This window comes from Ambystoma mexicanum, chromosome 1q (genome assembly GCF_040938575.1).
Source record: "Ambystoma mexicanum isolate Mex_15411 chromosome 1q, UKY_AmexF1_1, whole genome shotgun sequence".
NCBI classification, from domain to species: Eukaryota; Metazoa; Chordata; class Amphibia; order Caudata; family Ambystomatidae; genus Ambystoma; species Ambystoma mexicanum.
In genome coordinates, this window is record NC_090922.1 from 239766233 (window position 1) to 239789112 (window position 22880).

General features: G+C 42.2%; 1 protein-coding gene across 1 annotated transcript in view; it reads right to left on the reverse strand.

Annotated features, from left to right (window-relative positions):
- The window catches only part of PPP1R12C (protein phosphatase 1 regulatory subunit 12C), a 1339157-nt gene that overhangs the window by 521541 nt on the left and 794736 nt on the right, over nucleotides 1–22880 (reverse strand). The window contains exon 15 of the mRNA XM_069638043.1: nucleotides 14453–14555. Within this exon, the coding sequence (XP_069494144.1) occupies nucleotides 14453–14555 (103 nt within the window). The remainder of the gene's footprint in view (nucleotides 1–14452; nucleotides 14556–22880) is intronic.

The following is a 22880-nucleotide window of genomic DNA, read 5'->3' on the forward strand; positions in this document are numbered from 1 at the left end:
AACAGGGACTTAGCAATGGTGAACAGAATCTACAGCATCGTTCAGGCATGGATGGCCACCCATGGCCTCTGTCTGAACGATGACAAAAACAGAGCTGCTCATCCTGGGTACTACAACTCTTCTTAAACTAGGAGCGAATTACTCATCATTCATGATTGAGGACAACCTTATTCATGTCGCCAGGGAAGTAAAAACGTTAGGTTTCTACTTAGACTCCACTTTATCGTTTACTTAACAGGCAAACTCCCTAGCCTCTACTACAGCATATACATGTAAACTAATTAGAGCGGGCAAACAATTCCTCTCCCCTAACAGTTGCATGACCTTATCCAGAGCTTTGGTCTTATCCAGACTAGATTACTGCAATGCCCTCTACATTGGAGCAAATAAATCAACAAAATACAGATACAGCAAAACAATGCTCTCAGAGCCGCACTAAACATCTCAAGAGAGAACATCTCTCAGAGTCAAGAAGGAAGCACAAATGGCTATCCACTTACGAGAAAATTAGAAAATTAGACTCAAGACTGCCTCTCTCACACACAAACGTCTTAACAAAAAACCCCCCACAATATTTAGCAGACAGATTCTCTATAACAGTTGCCACCAGATAGACTAGCGAACACCAATCGCCTACAGATACCCCGCTTCAAACTTTCCACCATTGGAGGCTCTAGTTTCCCAGTCAAAGCTGCCCAACTGTGGAATGAGCTACCTACCACACTCAGAATGGAACAATCATTCACCAAATTTAGGCACAACCTGATCAGTTGGCTAATAGAGATGGATGGCAAATGATTTCACAAACCTGATCCTACCTGCATTTTCACTGATCCTGTATACATTGTATTTACTTTATTGTTAGCTGTTAGATTTTGGATTGCTATCACTGGTCCTTTGACACCTTGTAATTTTGTAACTATGCACTGTAATTTTGTAACTATGCACCATGCTGTACGACTTCTTATGCTTTTGCGCCCCATTACCCTTGGGTCTGGTGCGCATAATAAATAATAAAACAAACAAATACTAATCCAGGCAATGTGCAAAATGATGATGAGGATGATAATTCAGAGTCTAACTCTAATATTGTTGAAGAGTTAGAGGAGTCTCAGGAACAGAGCCCCTCTTTACCTCAACAGGCCCATTTGCCTCAACCTTTTTCCACAGGGACCCCACAAGGTCCATCACTGAGTCCCGAATGTGTGTCTCTTGAAAAAATGAGACTTGAGTTAGAGTTCAAAAGATTACAGATCCAAGCTGAAACCAAATATCAAACTAATGGAAATGCAACATGCTCTTGAAATTAAGAAATTGTCTCTTGAAAATGTTTCTATCCCAGAGTCTTCTAGGTCTTCCAGTCCAAAGAGACCTTGCATGCCTAAAGAAGCAGTGAGTATATATGAAGTGAAGCTTGATATTTTGGATCGGTTGGGTGCTTTTGAATATAACTATGGGATTCAGGGTTTCACAGGGAATCAGTGGATTCCTTGGCTTTTGCCTTGGCTCCCCCAGGTTGCAACTGATGCTGTAATGGAGGTGGGGGAACTTGAAAGATTGGAGTATGAAAATGTGAAGCTAGCTTTGATAGCTAGATTTGAGAAAATGCCTTCCCAGTACCTTAAGAGGTTTAGGAACCTCAAAAAGACTGATGGTACAACTTGGGCTACCTGTGTGTGTGAACGTTTGAAAAACTTAGATGGTTGGGTTAAGGGTTACAGAGTGAACTCCTAAGGAATGAGAAATCTATTTTTGTTGGAATCTATTTTTGATGCCTGCTCTCCTGAGCAGAGGCAGCACTTGGCTGACAAAAGAGATTGATCCCTTAGGTTATTTCTAGTTAATTTTGAAGAATATAGTTACGATTTGCAATTTTATTTTAATTTCTGTCTTAAGCTATCGTATAGTTTGTAACTCAATGACCTAAGATGAAAAAATAAAGTAAAAAAATAAAATAAAAGTTTGATCCCAAGAAGCTGGCAAAATCTGCCGACTTGTGGGTTGCCAACAGGGCTACTCACAAGGATTCTGGGGCCACTTATAAAAATAAGGAAGGAAAACAGCACCAGAAAGATGACAGAGAATTCTAAAACCTCCCATCCAAAAGAGGGCCACAAACATATGAAGGGTAAGCCACATGGGAAACCAGGTCAGTCCAGTGAAACCTCTGGTGCCGAATCAGAGGGAGGTCAGAAGGAGCCCCCAATTTTCACATAATTTGGAAAATGTTATGCTTGTGGGTCAACTGACCATGTGAAAGGGGATCCCAGATGCAAGGGTAAACCTTCAGGGGGCCATAATGCCGCCTTAGCCTTCATCCCTGAGGGAGCAGTACATATGGCAAGTGGAAACTTTCAACTATTGGCTGAAGACCCCATTCAAGTCTCTGCCCTTTTGAAGATCTGGATCTTAAAGACCATCCTGAGCTGCAGACTTTACTTGCAGAAAGTGTCCCCTGTAGGGCAGACTTCAGCAGAGGTTAAATAGCGTGTCCTATTCTTGAAGGACTTCGCCAAAATGCAGCTTCCCAGCTGGAAGGGCAAGAGCCAGGGAAGCACAGGTTATACTGGGAGGATGGCCTTCTCTACAGTGAACCTATTGAGTCTACCCCAGGAGACTACAGAAGACTTGTAGTGCCCCAGGAGGGGAAACATCAGTTTCTACAGTTAGCCCATGAGATTCCTTTGGCTGGTCACTTAAGTTTTAAGAAGACTAAGGAAAGGATTTCTCTTTATTTCTACTGGCCTAACATGGGGTCTGATGCAGTGGTGGGAGTCCCTTTTGAGAGGGTAGGAATCAACATTGTTGGTCCCTTAGACCCTCCAACATCTTCAGGCAACCGATTTATATTGGTTGTGGTAGACCATGCAACCAGGTATCCTGAAGCCATACCTATGTGGACTGTCACAGCTCAGGTCGTGGCTAAGGCCCTCTTGGTATTTTTACCAGAGTAGGTTTTCCCAAGGAGGTTATCTCTGACTGGGGATCCAACTATATATGCCACAACATGCAAGCCATGTGGAAAAACTGTGGAGTGACCTACAAGTTCTCAATAGCCTACCATCTCCAAACCAATGGGTTGGTGGAGAGGTTTAACAGAACTATGAAGAACACGATAGGTGCTTTAGAATAACACCTTAGAGGAAAGTGGGACCTTCTACTGCCATGCCTTCTCTTTGCTTATAGAGAAGTCCCTCAGGAAGGGGTTGCTTCAGTCCCTTCGAGCTTCTATACGGTCATGAGGTTAGAGGTCCATTGGCCCTAATCAAGGAGGGGTTGGAGAGTGCTCCTTCCCACAAGCCAATGAGAGTCACTGACTGTTAGGTCTCTGAAGGAGAATGACGCACATGACAGAAGCTTCTGATAACTTGAAAGCAGGCCAGGCTCTGGTGAAGCATTGGCATAACCAGAAGGCCAACATGGTGGAGTTTACTGAAGACCAGTTAGTTCTTGTTATGGTGCCTACAAGGCAGAGGGCATTTCAGGACAAATGGATTGGACCCTTCAAGGTTATGGGAAAACCTGGAGATCAATTATTTGGTGGACTTAGGCAATCCTAAAGAGGCCCCCACGGTCTTTCACACCAACTGTCTAAAAGTCTGTATCTAGACCAGAACTGGGAGGTTTGCTCTTAGCATCTGCTCATGGGGAAGAGGAGAGTGAACCTCTACCTGATCTCCTCAGGGGACAACCTTTAGATGGAAAGACAGGAGTCAATCTCTCTTCTAATCTGTCACTGGAACAGGAGGAGTGCGAAGCTCTGTTAAATCAATTTGTCCCTTTGTTTTCACTATCACCAGGCTTGACCCCTTGGGGTCAGCATGAGATTCTCACTGGTGACTGTTTACCTGTGAAAAGCAGAAGTTACAGTAGGTCAGACCATGTAAGAACCCACATAAAGGAAGAGGTCAACAAGATGCTTAATCTCGGGGTAATAGAGCCATCTACCAGTCAATGGTCTTGTCCAGTTGTGCTAGTACCAAAGGTAGGATCCAAGGAGTTGAGATTCTGTGTGGACTATAGAGCTCTTAATGCAGTCACCAAGACTGATGCCTGTTTACCTAGGACAGAGGAGCTAGTGGACAAGCTTGGTTCTGCCAAGTACCTCAGTACATTTGACCTAACATCAGACTATTGGCAAACAGCTCCGACAGACCATGTCAATGAAATAACTGCATTTTCAACCCCAGGAGGCCTCTACTAGTTTAAGGTTATGCCTTTTGGACAAAAGAATGCACCTGCTACATTCCAAAGGATGGTGAATCATGTTCTGAATGGGATGGAGGACTTCTGCATGGCATACTTAGATGACATTGCAGTGTTCAGCCCCGCTTGGAAGGAACATATTGACCATTTAGGATATGTTTTGCAGGCCAGTCTGGCCATAAAGGCAATTAAATGTCAAATTGGTCAGAGTAAAGTGGTCTACTTTGGACATGAGGTAGGAGGAGGTGAAATAAGGCCATTGCCTAGCAAAGTACGAGCTGTACAAGAATGGGCCACCCCTACTACTCAAACCCAAGTGAGAGCCTTTCTACGTCTCACAGGTTACTATAGGAACTTCTTTGAGAACTCTGGGAGCATAGTTTCTACCTTGAATGTGATCTCCTCACCCAAATCCCACAAGAAGGTCAGGTGGAATGAGGAGTGCACTAAGGCATTTGAATGACTTAAGCAAGCCCTTTGTCAAGCTCCAGTCTTAAGAGCTCCCGACTACGGCCAATCCTTTATTGTACAGACAGATGCTTCCAATACAGGTATAGGTGCAGTTCTGAGTCAGCCGGATGAGAAAGGCAGGGAACACCCAATCTGCTTCATCAGTAGGAAATTGAAGGAACCTGAGACCAGGTGGGCAACCACAGCATGTGAATGTTTTGCCATTGTGTGGTCATTGAAGAAGTTTAGACCACACGTGTATGGGTCTACGTTGGGATTCAAACAGACCACCAACCCTTGAGATGGTTAATGCAGATTAAGGGGAAAATCCTAAATTGTTAAGATGGTCAATCAGCCTAGAGGGGTTTGACTTTACCATTGAACACAGGTCAGGGTGTACTCACCAACATGCTGATGGGGTCTCCAGAAACTAGGACCAACTGTAAGGAGATTCATCCAGGGGTGGATTAAATCCTCCTGTCCCTTAGTCTGGGGGGACGAATGTTCGGGATAAATGTGCCAATTCCCTACACCTTAGAGACCCTCAGCAACTTTGCTGGATTTTAAGGACTTATTATTTTAACCTGGAGTGAGTGAGACCCTTGCAAGGACGACTTCTCCCTTTGAGTTGGAGGTACCAATCAACTCCAAAGTAAGCCACCTGGACATCCATCTCAGAGCTGGTTGAATTTCCACAGAGTTGCTGCTGGAAACTGTATAGCCAGGGAGAGGAACAACAGATTGTGTGTGTTGCTTTTAGGAAACCAGACAGTATTAGCTGTGCACCTAATTAGTTTGCTTTAGGAAAGTAGTGAGAACGCTGAGGGCTAGTATCTCTACACCCCCTTGTAGGTGGCACAGCATCGCTTTTCTAGGGATGGGTGTGCCAAACATTCGGGGACATGAGATAATTTGAACACAGGGCCAGTGAGTTATCTATAGGGACTTAGATCCAGGAATAACTTATTTTTTAATGAAATAACTACTGTGTTTTGTGCTACAAAGATTGGGGCGTAGACAAGTAGTGGAAGCCCTTTGACTTCTATCAATAGCTTGCTTTTAAGAAAACCAAGCGCTCCAGGAAGATCCTCCGGACTCCCACGAAGCAGGACTGAGCCCCCTCAATAGAGTGTGGGACCCCAGAAGCAAGGAAAGTCTATCTCGACAGCCAGGAACTGCGGTGTTGCTATTTGCGGTACACACAAGGAGCGGAAACACTGAACATCCACTGAAAGTGAAGTTTGCCTGTTGCGAGTTTTGACCATCCCAGTGCAGTGCTGGAGTCCCCTGAAGTGCTCCCTCTTATCCCCGCGACTGAGGCCCAGGAACAGTGAGATCTGCAGAGCTACACAGGAACAGGAGTCATCTGCTGCATCATTTCTTCATTTTAAAGGTACTGTAAAAAGTCTGAGAGAACTTACCGTTTACTGTAGAGTTGCTTGCATCTTCTATTACTCACAAATCTAATCAGCTTGTGGCCCTACATTTGATTCTTCTTTTCTTCAAAGACTTCTAAAACATTGTGCAAAGACTTTCTACTTACCATTATTTAGAGATATTAAGAGTGTATTTCATGAAGTGTATTTGAGTGTTACTGTTATATTGCTCCCTTCTAAAGAAGGCATATTCTGCCTGACTGATAAATACATTAATAATTGTTTATTCAAGAAACTTTGAGTGTAAGAGTATTTGAATACTTGTAACTGTAAATCTCTGTGCAACTCCACTACAGCTCACACTGACCTCCCTTGAGATAAGTCTGGCTGCTCAACACGCCACCAAAACTGTGTAGTACAAGCTTATACCAAAGGTTGGGTTTCCTATACCTGTAGTAAGAGTTGTTTGTAGTGTTCCCAGAGGGTACCGCATACAAACTTTGCCTAACAGAGAGTGGGAAAAAGGTCTCACTCTCTCTAGGTTCAAAATTAACAAGTCCTAGAGTCCAGCAAAATCGCTGGGGATCTCTAAGGTAGAGAGGAGTTAGCACATTTCTGAGAATTCTCCCCAACACCGTTGGTGACCGTACCTTTGTGGTGCAGGAGTCCCCAGAAGTCCTCCCTCTTGTCCCCATTACTGAGGCCCAGGAACAACAGGATCTGCAGAGCTGTACAGGAACAGAAGTCATCTGCTGCATTTTTCTTCAACCTAAAGGTACTGTAAAGTCTGAGAGAACTTACCTCTCACTGTAGATTTGCTTGCTCCTCTACTTCACAAGTCTCCCGGCTTGTGGCCCTAAATTTGATTCTTCTTTTTCATCAAATACTTCTCAAAACATTCTGCAAACACTTTCTCACCTGAAAGAAGTGCTTCAGTCCACACAGACCTTTGCCCATTGACATTGGCTTAGCCTGGTTCCTCAATGACTCTTCTCTCCTCTGTTATTGTGTTGCACCTATCCTTCCAGGAAGTGGTTAACGGACTCTGCATTGGGGGTTCCAAAAAGATTTGCCTGCTTAAAGAATATATGTAATCTCTTGTTTGTTCTAAATAACCCTTTTCTTTGACACACTCAAAACCTACTCTGAATTTACAGTAATATATTAATGTCCACAGTGTCCTAATTATTTAAGTCACCTGAGGGTGTAGGAACTGTGTGCCATCCCCAATACGTCTTTATTGATTCTGAGAAACCTAAGATTGTGTATTTCTGATGCGAGTTCTGCTTTTATATTGCTCCTTCTGAAATAGGCTTATTTAAATGACTGGTAAATAAATGAATTGATTCATCAAGAAACCGTGAGTATCAGTGTTTGTTTGAATACTTGTCAATGTGAATCTCCAACTCCACTTCTGCTCACCTTGACCCCTCTTGAGACAAGCCTGGCTTCTAGGCCACACTACCAACCTGTGTAGTTCAGACTTATACCAAAGGTTGGGTCCAGATTGCCAAGAGGCTGAGGTTGTTGTAGTGCACCCAAAGGGTACTAACCCAAATCTTTACCTAACAGTCACCATGTTTTTCTTCTTTTCTCTTTCTCTGGCTCCCAGTTCAGAGAAGTTAGTTGGCCATATATGGAGTCTGGATGATGATTGCAATGAATTATTCTACAATATCTGCTTAGATGGGCTCTTTGTAGGTCTTTAGTTGCGATTTTTATAACTGATATCGGAATGACACTGTTGTATTAACACCATTTGTTCTTGAGTTTGTGTGTTCATGCTTATGCTCGTGTCCCTTTTTGGGGTGACCTATTGGCTGTGAGTTTTATGAGGTACGGTGCGGCTGCCGATTTGGGAAGGCCATTTGGTGCTGATGCCAAAGCCAGTTTGGAGGGAGAGGTGGGTCAGTGGATTTGAGATTCTCGAGCAGGTTGTGGCACAGGCGGGCACCGCAGACTTGGTGTTGCCAGCCACCATCATGGTGGTTTATGTCGTAGTGGTTTCGTTGCCAGTGACGGAAAGCTGAAAGAAACAGGTTATTTCCCTGTGTACTGTTTTGGCCGGGGAGTAGCTGACTGCATGTAATGGCCAATGAAATGTAGTGGAGGTGTCCTGCGTTGTGGGAGAGTCCCGATACAATTTGGGAGATGCTGAAAATGGTGCTGCTGATTCCGGAGGCTGCAGGTGGCAGGTAGTGCGTCAGTTCAGTGCTTGTGAGCAAGTGGCTGGCTGGGGTGGCAATGGGGTACAGGTATGTTAGGGAGAATTCTCTGTTTAGGCTAAATTTCCTAACCTAGTGAGTCCCCCAGCAGCTTTGCTGGATTTTTGGGGTTTATTTTTTTCTCCTGCCAAGAGTGAGACTCTTTTACCCTCACTCTTGGGCATGATTTGAGTGTGTTTTTGACTCTAGATGTGTTTAATGGGCTATGGGGTCTTTTACTCCATAGGGCTTCATGTGTTTTTGTGATGTGTGTTACACAGCACCCTCAGTGCAGTAACACAGGGGTGTCATAGTGACCCCCCAATATAGACTCCAAACCCTGGGACTGACTACTGTCTCCCAGGGCATGTAAAGTCACCATTGACTTTACTAGTCTCAAATTCTGAACAGAACCAGTACAAACCATCATATTGTGGATGTACTGGCCAGGGCAATTCGACTGCCCGGGGGTCTGTTAGTCGAGGGGGCACGTCTCCGTCCCCCCTGATCGAGTTTTGGCTGGTGGCAGTGGATACTTTTTATATTCGACCGCAAATCTATCCCTATGGGATTTTCCCATCGTTAGAGGCTACCAACTTTAATTATTTAATTCCTATAGCCTTGAACATACCGCCGGTTTATTTAATATTAATTCTCTGGTTGGTATTTTTTGCCAGAACTCGGTTCTAAAATGGCAGTTGTGTTCGATTCTGTGACTCCAACCCAAGTTGAGCCCTTTGTTCCACTTTCTGGCGGGTTTCTCCACAGAAGCCCTCCAAAGTGGTGCCACTCTGTCTGGGGTACTTAGGAGGGGTGTAGGGGGATTTAAGCACCCTGGACTGAGTTGCCTAGGCAACTCAAGTCGCACTCCATCCTGATTGGCCCAAGTGGTGAGCCGCCCGGCTCACCACTTAGCATGTTTGAGTGACAGCTAGGCTGAGTGAATGGGGGTTTTCTGCATAAAAGCAGGGCTTTGGGGACTGGAACTTTAGAAGTCACCACAGGACCTAAGAATCCAACGAGGGAGAAGCTGAGCCGCCTGCTACGACTACACCACCGGTGGAGCCCTGCTGAACCGTCTCACCACTTTTCCCAACGACAGAGGAGATCTCCAGCCCAGAGAGTTTTCTTCCTTCGACTGGTGGGGATAACCAGTCTGCTTCCTTTTCCGCTTCCTGGAGCATCTCGTGGCCGCCTTGTCTGTGCCAAGCACCCCGGCATCCGGGATACCATGTTTACCACTACCGCGAATCAAAGGGTAGTACCTTTAACCGGAAAACTCAGCGGCTGGTTTCTTCCCTGGCAGTGCAACGACCTTCATCTTTCCTCCACGTCGAGATCTTCTCTTCCTCTGGACGATGCAGCGACTTGCACCCGCTGCCAGGAACAACTGCCCCCGCTGGAGGATCCTTCCCACTTAAGGTACCGTGTTCCGCCTGGCTTCCCTTGCAACCGACTGTACGGGGTAGATTTAGCCCCCAGCTTTCGAACCTGGGTTAGCCCGGGACACCCTGGCTAAACTTTTCTGAGCCTAACTAAAACCTTTCTGAACTCCCTGCAAGACTTTTTAAGCCTGTTGTCATTGTGTGATCTTGGGTGCATTTGTGCCCTGCTCTCTCCAAGAGTGGGCCCGGCCTATGGACTTTGGCTCACAAGTAACTTTTGACTTTCCTGCCTTGCTTAAGAGTTCCTAAGTATTAGTGTGGTGTATTTTCCGACATTCTGCCTTTTTCCCTCCCTTTTTCGTTAACTTATTGGAGTGCCATCTATAGTTAAGCGCTCACCTCTGTCTGGAAATAAGTGGTGTTAACTAAGACTTGTCTGATAAGGAATAAGGGATGTATATATAATCATAGTAACTGTGTTGCGAGCGATTTACAATAATAGTGCTGGAGTGTTTCAATCAGTGTGTTTTTAAATAAATAATTATATACCTCGATACCAAAGCGCTGGTCAGTGCTTGCTTGTGCTATTGTGTCTGAGTGCCTATTGTGTATACTTTGCATACTGCCTAACTCTTCTTGAGGGAAGTCTGACTGCTCAGCCACAGCTACCAGGTAAATCTGGGTGGTACAGACTGCTACCAAGTGGGTTTACTGCTAACACCTGTAGTCCTAAATCTTTTGTAGTGTTCCCAAAGGGAACTGCACAGGTTTCTGCCTAACAAGGTAGCAAGGGGATGCTCAACTTGCATGTCCCAGCGCATTTATCTACACACCCTATTCTTCAGCTGCATATATAGGTGTTCAGCTTTCATGTTTGTGGCCAGCTTGTATGCCTGCATGTCGTCTTGGTGTTGGTTTGCATAGTGCCATTTGATTCCGTTTGATGTCTGCGTTGAAGCTGCCAAGCCCCGGATAAGGCAACACTGTTCAATGTTGCTTTCCGCAGATCAGCGCTGCTGTCCACTCTTTCCGCTGGTCTATGAGGTGACTGATTTCACTCTTCGGTGGACAGGAAAAACGTTCCACCTTTGGGGTCTATTTAGATGGATAACCACACTGCCTCCTCACACCCCCAGATGTGGCCATGTAAGTTTGGGGGCTCGGAGCAGCGTGGAATAGAGGATTTACTTTGGGCTGTTTAATGTTTGTATTCAGAGTAGAGTGGGTATTCGCTCTATGCATCATGTTGGACTGAATGCCCAGAGGAATTCTTTAAGTTTTGGCCAATGCATGGGAGATGTGGATCTTCTGAAATCCTTCTTTTAATCTGCAAACACATACATTCTTTTGATGGCGCGCGTTCAAGGCTTTGCACAACAACTTGACATATTACGTGCACCTATGACCCACATCTTCAGTCTCCATAGAGAGTCCAGATTTAAGGGGAGGGGGCAGTAGGGCCAAAATAAAAGGAATATTAGCACGGCATGACGTGCTATGCATGTTCAACACCAACCTTTCTCCAGCAGGCACTGCATAGAATGCTGATACTGCAGCATAATCAAGTATGCCATTCAACACGGCGCGCATTTCCCAGTACCTCCAAGTGAACCACTGAGTGCTGGCAGCATCATCCAAGCATCCGGGTGAAAAAGAATTCCAACAATACTCGCAGTCTGCCCCAGCAGCTGCCATCTTAACTTCTTTTCCTGATACAATGCATTAGAGAAAAGGACCCTCAAAACATCACGAGATATATTTGAGTATGCCGTTTTACAACGGCATGTCGCAGATTCAAAAGTATACACCTCCATTTATCCTTTTTCTTGTCCCCAATTTAAAAGTAAAAATAAAAACAGAAAAGTTTGAGTGAACTTCATTTCTCCTCAGCATTTTTCCTGTTGCCATTTGACTACTTACACTGATTGGAGTCTACATCTTTCAAATGGTCTGAAAAAGAGTGCACCACCCCCATCCACAGTGGCTCTCAAAACAGCAGGGTAGACCATATAATAGGACACTTATCTCTAGCAAGCTTTTCATCTCCTGTAAATAATTTTCTCTGTGCTACAATCTTTTTGCTGAAGACATTCAATAACATAATGGTGCACGTTTCACCTCATTTAAGTGTGCCTAGTTCCCTGGATCTTCTCAGTAGAATTTCTTTCACAGGATATCTCAAAAACTTCATCAGAAAGGCACACAGGGTTCACCAATTCCAGATTTTGGGGCAAGTGTATGGTGTGCACGTTCCATTTCCAATATTTTTCCAGGTGCCAGGTCCAGCAGTTATGGTATCACCTTCTGTAGGAAATCCATAGGACGACTGTTTTCCACACCTTCTGGGAATCCAGTAATCCTCAAATTAGATCTACTCTAATTTTCTTGCTCAGAAATCTTTATTTGCAGCTTCCAAACGTCCTGACAGGGTCGATACTCTAGTCTCTGAGGCCAGTACCTTATCTTCAGAGCCAGAGACCCTGGTTTCCTCCAGTTCTTTAGTGTGCTTTTTCACCATGGAATGATCTTTTTTCATTTCCAACACAGTCTGTTTAATCTTTGCAATAGACCCACAACTCCATCCATGATTTCAGTCAGATAATCCTCAGGTAACTGACCTTCAGGCCTGGTCCCAATCAGGCTCTTTTCATTCTCATCTCCAACTCTTTGATGGCTGGGTGCCATTTGGAGCATCAGCAAGTCCTCCATCTTCACTCCCAGCTCTTGATCTCCTGGAGGAAGGAGAATCTGCCATTTCAATTGGATCTGTCATATTATATTATTTAATTAGCAAGGCTGTATCGGCAGGAGCAAAACTGTTAAACTGCCATTGCTGCAACTGCCAGTTCTAGAATCGACATTAATATACTTTTATCCATTTTTCTATTTCTTGCAGGAGCCAACCTGCAAACATTTTACATGAGCCATCTAATTAAGAAAGCAAACGATAATTATTTGGATTGTCTCTTCTGCCGTGTTTATGATTAGTTACCATATCTGAAAGTGTATGATTTTGGGACTTGTCCCAGTTATATCGTGCTATCAAATAGCATTTTTAGGATCTCTGACCATTTTTCGGGGTTTCGTAACATTACCAAATTACTTATTTCGTCTGGGCCTAGCGCTCTTGATTTTCACATTTTTTAAATTAGCCAGAGGATATCTTGATATAAGATATTCATTTCCAACTTGCGCTTTTGGGGCATTTTAAGCGCTTTGCTGGATTTGATTTTTTCCCGTATATGTTTTTCCCAAGATTTAGCCGATATAATATTCATAATAGCTTCATTAGCATGTCCTCTTCTCTTATTAAATACCTTCCAAAGATATTTATCATTCTCTCTCATGGCTGAGTATACTTGTTGCAAAGCACCCACCTAAAATATCTTCTTGCCCAATTTCTATATTTAGACTTTTCCCTTTTTTTTATTTGAGCTCTTAATTTCTTCATTCATTTCCAATGTTTCAATTTTTCTAATTGTCTGTTAGAGTGGTCTTATTTCCTTTGATCTCATTTTTTGTAGGTGCGTATACGTTTGTCAAATGCACAAAAGGGTTTTCTTCTACATTAATAACAGGTGGTAACAGGTGGTAATACTGCCAATCCATGTCATTAGGGCTTGCAGGGAATCACAAGGGATTGTTTCCATATCCAAATGTAAAATACATTTCGTTATGGCTTCTAGATTCTTAGGAGACCAGCTCAGGCTCTACCTTCCATTATTTATTACTAAATCCCCCATTAAACCCCTCTCCAAGGTATCTCCACTCTGTATTTTTAGGTTGATCAAAACATATATACACATCTCAGCAACTTCGAATATATTCGACGTGCATATATAATCTAATGTGGACGTTTTCCCATTACTTCTCCAAGTGTTACTTGGTGTAACGTCACCGTTCACCTTACCATTACATATACTTATTTTCAGCATTACCAAAAAGTTAATCCATTTTATTGTCCTTCCTTTCTTTGTGCCTATTTTATCCTCCCTTTTAATTTTTTCAAATAGTCCTTCATCTGTTATCCTATCATCAAGACACTTGGCATTTAAGTCTCCAGCGAGGATTATCTCAGTTCTACTTTCTATCACCCACAGCAAGACTATTGCCTGTAGGATACTACACCTTGGATTTCTCGAGTCATCTTTCTATTCGGGGGATCATAGATGTTTACTATTAGCAGATTTCGGGAGATTGATATATCTGCTTTCACCATCAATACATGGAGGGATTGATCTTCCACTCTAATATCCATAGCTTCAATGTCACTGGATATCAGAGTAAGGAGGCCTCCGTATGGACGTCCCTTGACTCCTTTTCCGGCTGGCCTCCAAAAACTCTGTTCTCCCTCGAACATAATTTTATTCATAAGCAGGTCTCCTGTAACAATATAATTTCTGTGGATTGCAGCATAGAGAAAGAGCTCGTTTTTGTAGTTAAATGTGAATATCAACTAGAATTCCATAAGACTATAATTAATGTCTTGTCATTAGGGATTATTTATGGGTTTCGGAACGATAGTAGCCACTCCCAATGAGATCTTGCTCCTATGTTTTCCATCTCATTACTTCGTAATAGCCCTTTTCTTTTGTCATCAGCTTCATCTTTTTCACTTCATCATTATTCACCAATTTTGCCTGCTGGTCCAAATCATACCCCCATTTTAGAAGTGAAGAGGCGTTTGATCTAATTAATTCCACCACTACCATGTCTTTACAGTGCATTTTTGAGGGGACTCGCTCACAAAAATAAAGGGAAGATCTGAACGCATAGCAAAACAACTTTTTCCTTTAGAATTAGAGGTTTAATTCTTGCCCGACATGCTCACCTTTCCTGGCTTGATTATGGGACCCTAAAGAATTCACAGTATAATGGGAGTGGGGGGATGTGAAGCCATCAGTGCTTGGAAATCTAGATCGCTTGGCCAGGTCCTGAAAAGGAAGAGAGAGAGATATGAACACTTAGTTTAAATTATTACATACAAAAGGCCAGATATTTCAGCATCTGTAGAAATGGGGCGGGGGACTCAAACAGTGTGAGCTTCAAACAGAGGTGATTCACATATTCAAGTAATATCTAATAAATCTTACACTACTCTTGAGATCCATACCTAGGTTGCAGGAGGCCTCACTCTCAGAGGTAAACATGGCAGAGGACGCAAAGGTTAAATACAGTCTTGTTGCAGAGGGAGCAGGGTGGCAAAAAGGTACAACTAACAGAGCATGCAATACAGGTATGCCCACCCACAATACCTGTAAAAACACTTTATGATGGATACAAAAAGCTAATTTATAGGTGTTGAAGGGTTTTTCTAAGTCACTACACCTTGGGTAGGACTTGGAAAAGCAAACATACAGTTAAGCAAGGTTATTCACAACCCAGTTGAGAAAAGCCACTCTTATGTAACATTGGCCAAGCATCAAGGCTGAACTAAGGGGGCCCCGTTTTGTAGTACAGTTAACACTTTGCAGAACTGATGAGGAATAGACACACACTGGTAAGTTCAGCAAAATCATGTATTACAATACAACACTCAATGTACACTTTAAATATAGCAAGCCAAGTAAAGACACTTTAATCACAAGCTATTATTCACACGACAAATGCATTTCCTAAAGTAGGGTGAATAGAAGTTAAGCACTTATTACACCTTATAGTCCCCCGTTTCTCCTTTTGATTCCTTCACAACTGTTGACAGTTCCCAGTTGATAACCTTGCTTCTATTGGCCAAATGCTCAGGTTTCCCTCTGGACCCTATACCACAGAGGTTGGTTATCAAAAGAACATAAAACAAAACACTGGTTTATCCACTGCGCATGGACCAATATTCAAATGTTTTCAATATAGTCTTTTGGATAAAAATTGTGATTGTTTCTGATTCTTGCGAATAAGAGGAGATCTCAGTAAACTCTTCACTTTCAAGTCCTTGTTAAATTTCTCATCGGTGATTAGTGTGCTCCTGCCTGCCAACACGTGTTATGACCTTTCAGAATGTAGGTCTTCTTCAGGGATAATTGGTCACCTCTTTAACATGGCACTGATTCACATACTTTCACCATATCAAATTACATAATTTTGCACGTGTTAATCAAAATTATAAATACTGCATAACAAGTGAATCAGGTAACGTTCCACATCAAAGGAATAGGATTATACTACTCTCAGTAAACTGCACGTTAACCTAGGTCTATTCAACTACTGAACGCCATTTATTTCAATCAACAGTTATGCAATTACTTTTATGTATTGCATCTCACGTATTGACCCAAACTGATATGGGTTTTGCAATAAAATTATTGATTGAATTTTCTTCAAAAGCACATGGATGATGGAGATGTTTATACCAATTGATTCAACTAGTGTGTCCCTGGGTGAGCCCTTCGCTGCCCCATTACAATACAACGCTTACTCACATTACAGAAAAAAAAAAACATTTCTTGATCAGAGTTCAGACCAGTCAAAACAGTTCTAGGTTTACAAATGAGTTTAGCTTCGAATTTGCACAGTTCTAGCTGCTTATCACCTCCGTCAGATTTTTAGAAACTGTTTTGAGACCCATGAATCGGATCCCGGATTTATTATCCATTTGGTGCTCTGTTTTCCAGTGTGTGGCTAGTGGCAACCAGACATATTCTCTTTGGATAGCATTAACATGTTCTCTTATTCTAAATCTCAGTTCCCTCATGGTAATGCATATATATATATATGAAATACTTGGACTGTTTCTGTGTATGTGGATTGAGATTTTTTTATACACATATATATATATATATATACATATATATACACCATAAATCACCATAAATTACTGTCTCCCGCTTCATTCATTCTTTATAGGTGGATACCAGATTACTATGGAAATTAGATTTCTCCCATGCTTTCTTATTGAAGCAACCATCGTGCGTGCATTCCTATCTCGAACATCCATGTGTCTTCCATGCAATCCCAAATGGCTCCCTTCCTATTCTCCCCTCGTGAGCAAAGTACATTCATTGTGAGACGCTCATTCCTCATAATCTAACAAAAGAGGTGGTACCTTAACTTCATTCTATATCTGTGGTACAAAAATACTTGCGGACTGTTTGTGTGTTGAGATTATCTCAATCCACATACACAGTCCTCAAGTATTTTTGTACCACAGATATAGAATGAAGTTAAGGTACCACCTCTCTTTTGTTAGATTATGAGGAATGAGCGTCTCACAATGAATGTACTTTGCTCACGAGGGGAGAATAGGAAGGGAGCCATTTGGGATTGCATGGAAGACACATGGATGTTCGAGATAGGAATGCACGCAAGATGGTTGCTTCAATAAGAAAGCATGGGAGAAATCTAATTTCCATAGTAATCTGGTATCCACCTATAAAGAATGAATCAAGCGGGAGACAGTAATTTATGGTGACCGTATAAAGGTTATTATGAAAGGCATGGAATATTCAGTAAATAGATATCAGCCAATTTAGTAACTGATGTAGAGCTGCAACAAAAACTATGTTCTTTTTCCCTTTATGTCAACGCCTGATAATGTAATCCTATACCTTTGATGTGGAACGTTTCCTGATTCCCTTGTTATGCAGTATTTGTAATTTTGATTAACACTTGCAAAATTATTTATGAATTATGTTATTTGATATGGTGAAATTTCGTGAATCAATGTAATGTTAAAGAGGTGATAAATTAGCCCTGAAGAAAATGTTCTGAAAGGTCGAAACACGTGTTGGCAGGCAGGAGCACACTAATCACTGATAAGAAATTAAACATTGACTCGAAAGTTTAGTGTTTACTGAGACCTCTTATTCATAAGAATCAAACAATCACAATTGTTATCCAAAAGACTATATATTGAAAACATTTGAATATTTGTCCATGAGCAGTGGATAAACCAGTGTTTATGTTATATCAAATATTAGGCTCATAGGGGATCCTGGGTCTGAATTGGTAATCCTTGTGGCAAGGACGTTTTTGGGATCAGTATAGAAACCGAGATTAGTCAATTTGTATATAATGTGTGGTTTGCGCATCAGAGTAGCAGTCCACCCCTCCCATCCCCCAGTATTCTGAGGGTGGCACAATTTTCTTGATTATCAAAAGAACTCTACCGATTAGTTACAGAACCCATTCTGCACGTATTTAACACCTCCGTTTGTTCCAGACCCCTGGGAACGCTCTGATTTGGGGCACACATGATAAAACTGATCTGAACAATCACCACCTGATCCATCAACTTCTTTTTAGCAAAACAAATGGAAAGAATTGTAGTTTGTCAGATCCAGGAATATGTGGAAAATATGAACATCCTTGATAATGCTCAAATGGGTTTTAGATCATCAAGTAATACATAATGAACAAAGAATAGGACAGGGGCAACAAGCTGGTCTTGGAAAAAAGACCACGCATAGTAACTCAGGTTCGCATCCCGCATCCACACTTAGAAACCGAACTCGGTATGGTATTAGGCACTTGACAAAATAAATTCAATAAATTAAATAAGCCTTAATCTCGGTCTCTGTCCTGGATTACCTGAAAGAGACTATGGATAGTCTAAGAGTGCAGAATTAAGGCTCGGAAACACTTGTGGCATTTATCTGAATATAGACTTAAAGGAAAAATGCGGGGTGGGGAAAGGCCTCGCTAGCCCCAATGCTAAGAGTGGTTTCCCTGCCTCAACACACATCTTAAATGGGTCATCAGGATGTCAAAAAGGAAAATCCACTGTCGTGTCAAAAGCCTAACTTTCGCCCTCACACTAATAACTAAATGCAAGGTGCAAAGGGGTTATCTGCTCATCAGGGTCTTCTTTTCAGAGTTCAAAACACAGTTGCAAATGGTGCAAAAAATAAAGCTACCTTTTTTGTAAAGTTCTAAAAGAAAATGTGTTCCAACGCAAAAATGTTGACGCCAAGAGAATGTCTTTCTTAGTCTCACTCAGGCTTCTCACTGTGGTTAGAAACCCCAGAAGGAATATCTCCATTCCCCTGGCTTTTGTTAGGCTCCTTACAATGTCAAGAGGGCCTTCCTTTTCTTGGATTCTCTCATGCAGTTCTCACAAAAACAGGGAGGACACTTCCCTTCCCCAGGTCTCTTCTTCTCTCACCTTGTTTTGTGTTGTTTTCAAGCCTGGGGTATGGGTCCTTCATAATAGTGTGGCAGACCTAGTTCACTAGTCTGCCAAGTACTGCAACTATGAAGGGGACTGACTATGAGACTTCATTGGGTGCGGGGTCACAGACCAGTCCTCATTTATTTCTTTCTTGGGGGCTCGGGAAGGTTACTTTGCTTCCCAGAGTTCATCTTGTTTGCCTGGGTCAGGTTATCCTCACTGCTCCCTTCTGCCCCTACCAACCATTAGCCAGCCCTGTACTTTTGGGGTCACTCCTGGAAACCTCTGGTCAGTGTTGGGGTCTTTCTGATTCAGGTTTGGGCTTCTGTGGTCTTACCCTTCTCTGGTGTGCTGCAGCAGTTCTGCAGAATGTGGTCCCCCCCGGTTCTTCCAGGGAGGGTTAGGTTCTCCGTCAGGTCCTTTGGAAAGGGATTCTCCTTGGATTCCCTCCATAACCCCCCCAGTCCTAAGCACTTTGTCAGCATGCAAAGGCTGCCCTCCTGACAGAGCCTCTGGTCCAGCACAGCTTCTGTGCAGCAAAACTTCCCTGCTTCTTGCTCCTCCAGGGAGGGCTTGTCTCATACTTCCTGAGTCTGCCTTCCCTTTTATACTGGTTATGGCCAATAGGACTTGGGAAAGAACTAGATTGCTGCATGTGGTTCTTGCAGGTAATCTTCATTCCCCCATACTTGTCCCTCATCACAGTAATGATGTTATGACTTCATAGGGAGTCACTGGGGATCTCCCTCGTCACAGTACTGGGAAAGGGATCTTCACTTAGGCGACTACTATTCTTCCTCGTCCCAGAACTTTCTAGGAGAACGGTAGGGTGACTACAACTTATGAGCCTATTAGGGGAAGTGGTTGTTAGGGTTATAGGAAGGGAGTCTAGGGTCAGGTGCTTGGTGGGGATAGTGTGTTCTCTGGGGAGGGTCGTCTTCAATCCCATTAGGGGCTTCCTCTCCCATGTGACCCTCCCCTGGTGCACCAACACCAGGGGGACTATTCTGTGGATGCACTGGCTGCATGGAAAAGGTGTGCTCCTAGGGAAAAAGGGACCCCATCCTCAGATTCGTCACAATAGGGACACAATTCAAGTGCCATCATTTCAGTGGAGCCAAAAGCAGCATTTGACACCATTGACCACCAAATCTTTGTTGACAGAGTACATACTGTCGGTTTTATGGGTAGTGCTCTTAAAAAGGATCCAGTCGTTCCTAGCCAAACTTTCAAAACAAGTTATTCTGGACTCCTACCTATTACACACTCACCCTCTGAAATGTAGTGTCACACAGGGATCGGTGGTCTCACCTATTCTTTTTAATCTTTATCTCTGTCCCCTAATGGAGACTGCAATAGTCCAAGGTGTCTTTTTTAACTATACAGACAACATCCAGATTGTGATAAACTAAACAGCTGGTGACATCACCACATCTGACAGAATAAAATGCTGCTTAGCCTCCATAAAAGATTTGATGGATGCAAAATCCCAGTAAAACAGATTGTGCTGATAAATGAAAAGCCGGACACTTGGACTTGCTTTATGCGGGCCCACGATCTGATTTTAAACCTTCCGTTAAGAATGTAGGCTCACCTTAAAAGTCAAACCTCTTTCTCAGGATGTTGGAGAAACTGAAGGATATATGACTGATTTTTCTTTTTTTTTTGTGTTCGGTTTATACAAACCTTTACAATCATAAAAAGAGTACAAAAATAAGCAAAGGAACGACCACATTTCAACATTTGGACAATTAAAAAGAACATACAAATTATAAAAACTCACATTTCTATACAGTAGAATATTATTCCCAATTCTGTTTTTTTCTTTTCTTCACAATAAACGCATGGAAAATTAATTTAAGTTTGTTTCGATATTTGACAGTAATTCGATCAATTTCAGATTAAAGGAGAGGCTAGTACTGCTCATGCAACGATTCCAGAGTGATTCCATATAAATTCCAGTTTGGTTCTGAGCATTAAGATCAAGGGTTTTGTTCGAAAAGATGAAAAAAAAAGGGACAATAGATGACCATATGTTTGAGTGTTTCATCTATTTCGTCATCCTCACAAAAACGACACGAAATTGAGCAGTTTATTTGTGGTGATCTGTTCCAATTTTTAGTTTTGGACAGAGTATGAAATTGGTTTAGACGGGAGCTAATTAAAATATTTCTACCAATTGCAGAAGGAAATTGAATTAAATAAAATGAGCGATCACCCCATTTCCTTCGAAATTTGTTGTATTCCGAGTAAGACGGATAAATACCCATTTTGTGCGTCAAAATGCACCAAAAATAAAGCTCGTATATTTTTTTTGAGCAGGAAGCTGCATGGTCATACTGTTTGGCGTTTCATTGATAGCATTTAGAATTGTGTTAAGTTTGTTGGTAGCAGCTTTCAGAGATTGAATTCTCGGGTTGTCTATCAGTTTATGTAGCTCAGAATATAAGGTGTTTGTCGGGGGATCCACCATCTTGATGTAATTTTTTATATTGCGCCAGTTTCTTTTTACGGAAAGAGGTAATAGATTCAATTCATGACAGATGAATACATTCGGGATGGAATAAGCAAGTCCCAAAGCAGATTTACACATTTTTCTCTGAAGTATTTCAAGAAAGGAATCAATTTCATGCAAATATATGTCCAATGGATATAACAAGCAGGGTTCAACTTTAAGTAAATAAAAATGAATAAGAGATAAAGAAAATAAACAATATTTGTGAAAAATGATTTTCATCTGCGATGCTAATGTTTTTGCTTTATTGTTAAGAAATGTTTGCCACATACTTAGGGAATAGGAGTCGGCCAGCGGATAACCTAAGTAACGAATGGATGAGGAATAAGGAAGTGCAACACCCTGTAGAAACCATGAAAATGTATTCACTTTGCATCGCCCTTCATAGAAGGTAAGAATAGAGGATTTGGTTGGGTTGACTGTGAGATTGCGTTTTTGAGCAAAATCTGCAAATAGGTCAAGTTTTTTCTGGAGGCCAAACGGGGTGCGATCAAATATTAGCAGATCGTCTGCAAAGCCAATCCAATTGAGCCCGATTGTCCCCAGTTTAGCTGGAAATACAATTTGCTCTTCCCAAAGTGAATCTATCCCATGTAAATACAGGTTAAAAAGGACTGCCGCCATATTGCAGCCTTGTTTAACCCCCGTTTCAGTAATGATAGAATTCGTTAATGCACCATTTCGATTTAGTCGAATTCGATATGACGTCTTAAGGTGCAACATGGCAATCAAGGCAACCAAAGAATGAGGGATTCCTATCTCAATCATTTTGGCCCATAGAATTTCTCGGATAACACTGTCGAATGCAGCCGTCAAGTCCAAGCTAGCCATATACACGGGCCCCATATGTGCATTGGTGATTTGAGCCTGAAGATGTGCTAAAATGGTTGCATTCAATGGGCAGCCAATTTGCTTTCTGAAGCCCACCTGGAAAATTGAGAGTAAATTATTTTGTGCAATATAAGTTTGAAGCTCCTGCAAAAGTAGGAGAGAAAATATCTTCGATGAAGCATCAGTAAAAGCGATGGGACGATAATTACAAGATAACTCAGGAGGGCCCTTTTTGTAGATGGGAATAATGTGTGCTGAATGCCATGAAGATGGAATTAACCCCGTTTGTAAAATCAGATCAAATCGGATCTTCAAAAGACGTGCCCAGAAAAAAGGATCGGATTTATATACACACGGGGGAAGCCCATCCGGGCCTGGCGCCTTAGAATTGCTGAGCTTATCGATTGCATCTATGATGTCATTAATCGTCCATCTGGAATTTCTATAACAGATAAATGTTGGGTGGTGATTTTTAATAGAAAAGAAACGATCGGGCAATTTAAATTTCGATTTTATGAAATTAGTCCACTCGTCAGCAGAAATTACACATTGAGGATCAACTTGTGGGCCTGATTTTATAGAGCGCAATAGCGCCCAAGAATGCCTAGTGTTATGTTTTAGTAAGTGATACATCATATTTTGCTTATCAGCAATATACATAGAGATTTTAAGGAATTTCATTCTGTTTTTGAAGGTTTGCTTGATTCGATTTAGCATTATTGATCTAGATAGACAGTAAGGCATAGATCTTGTCATCTCCCTAATTAGTCGGTTCTTCTCTCTCTTTGCTTTAGCAACAGATGTATTCTA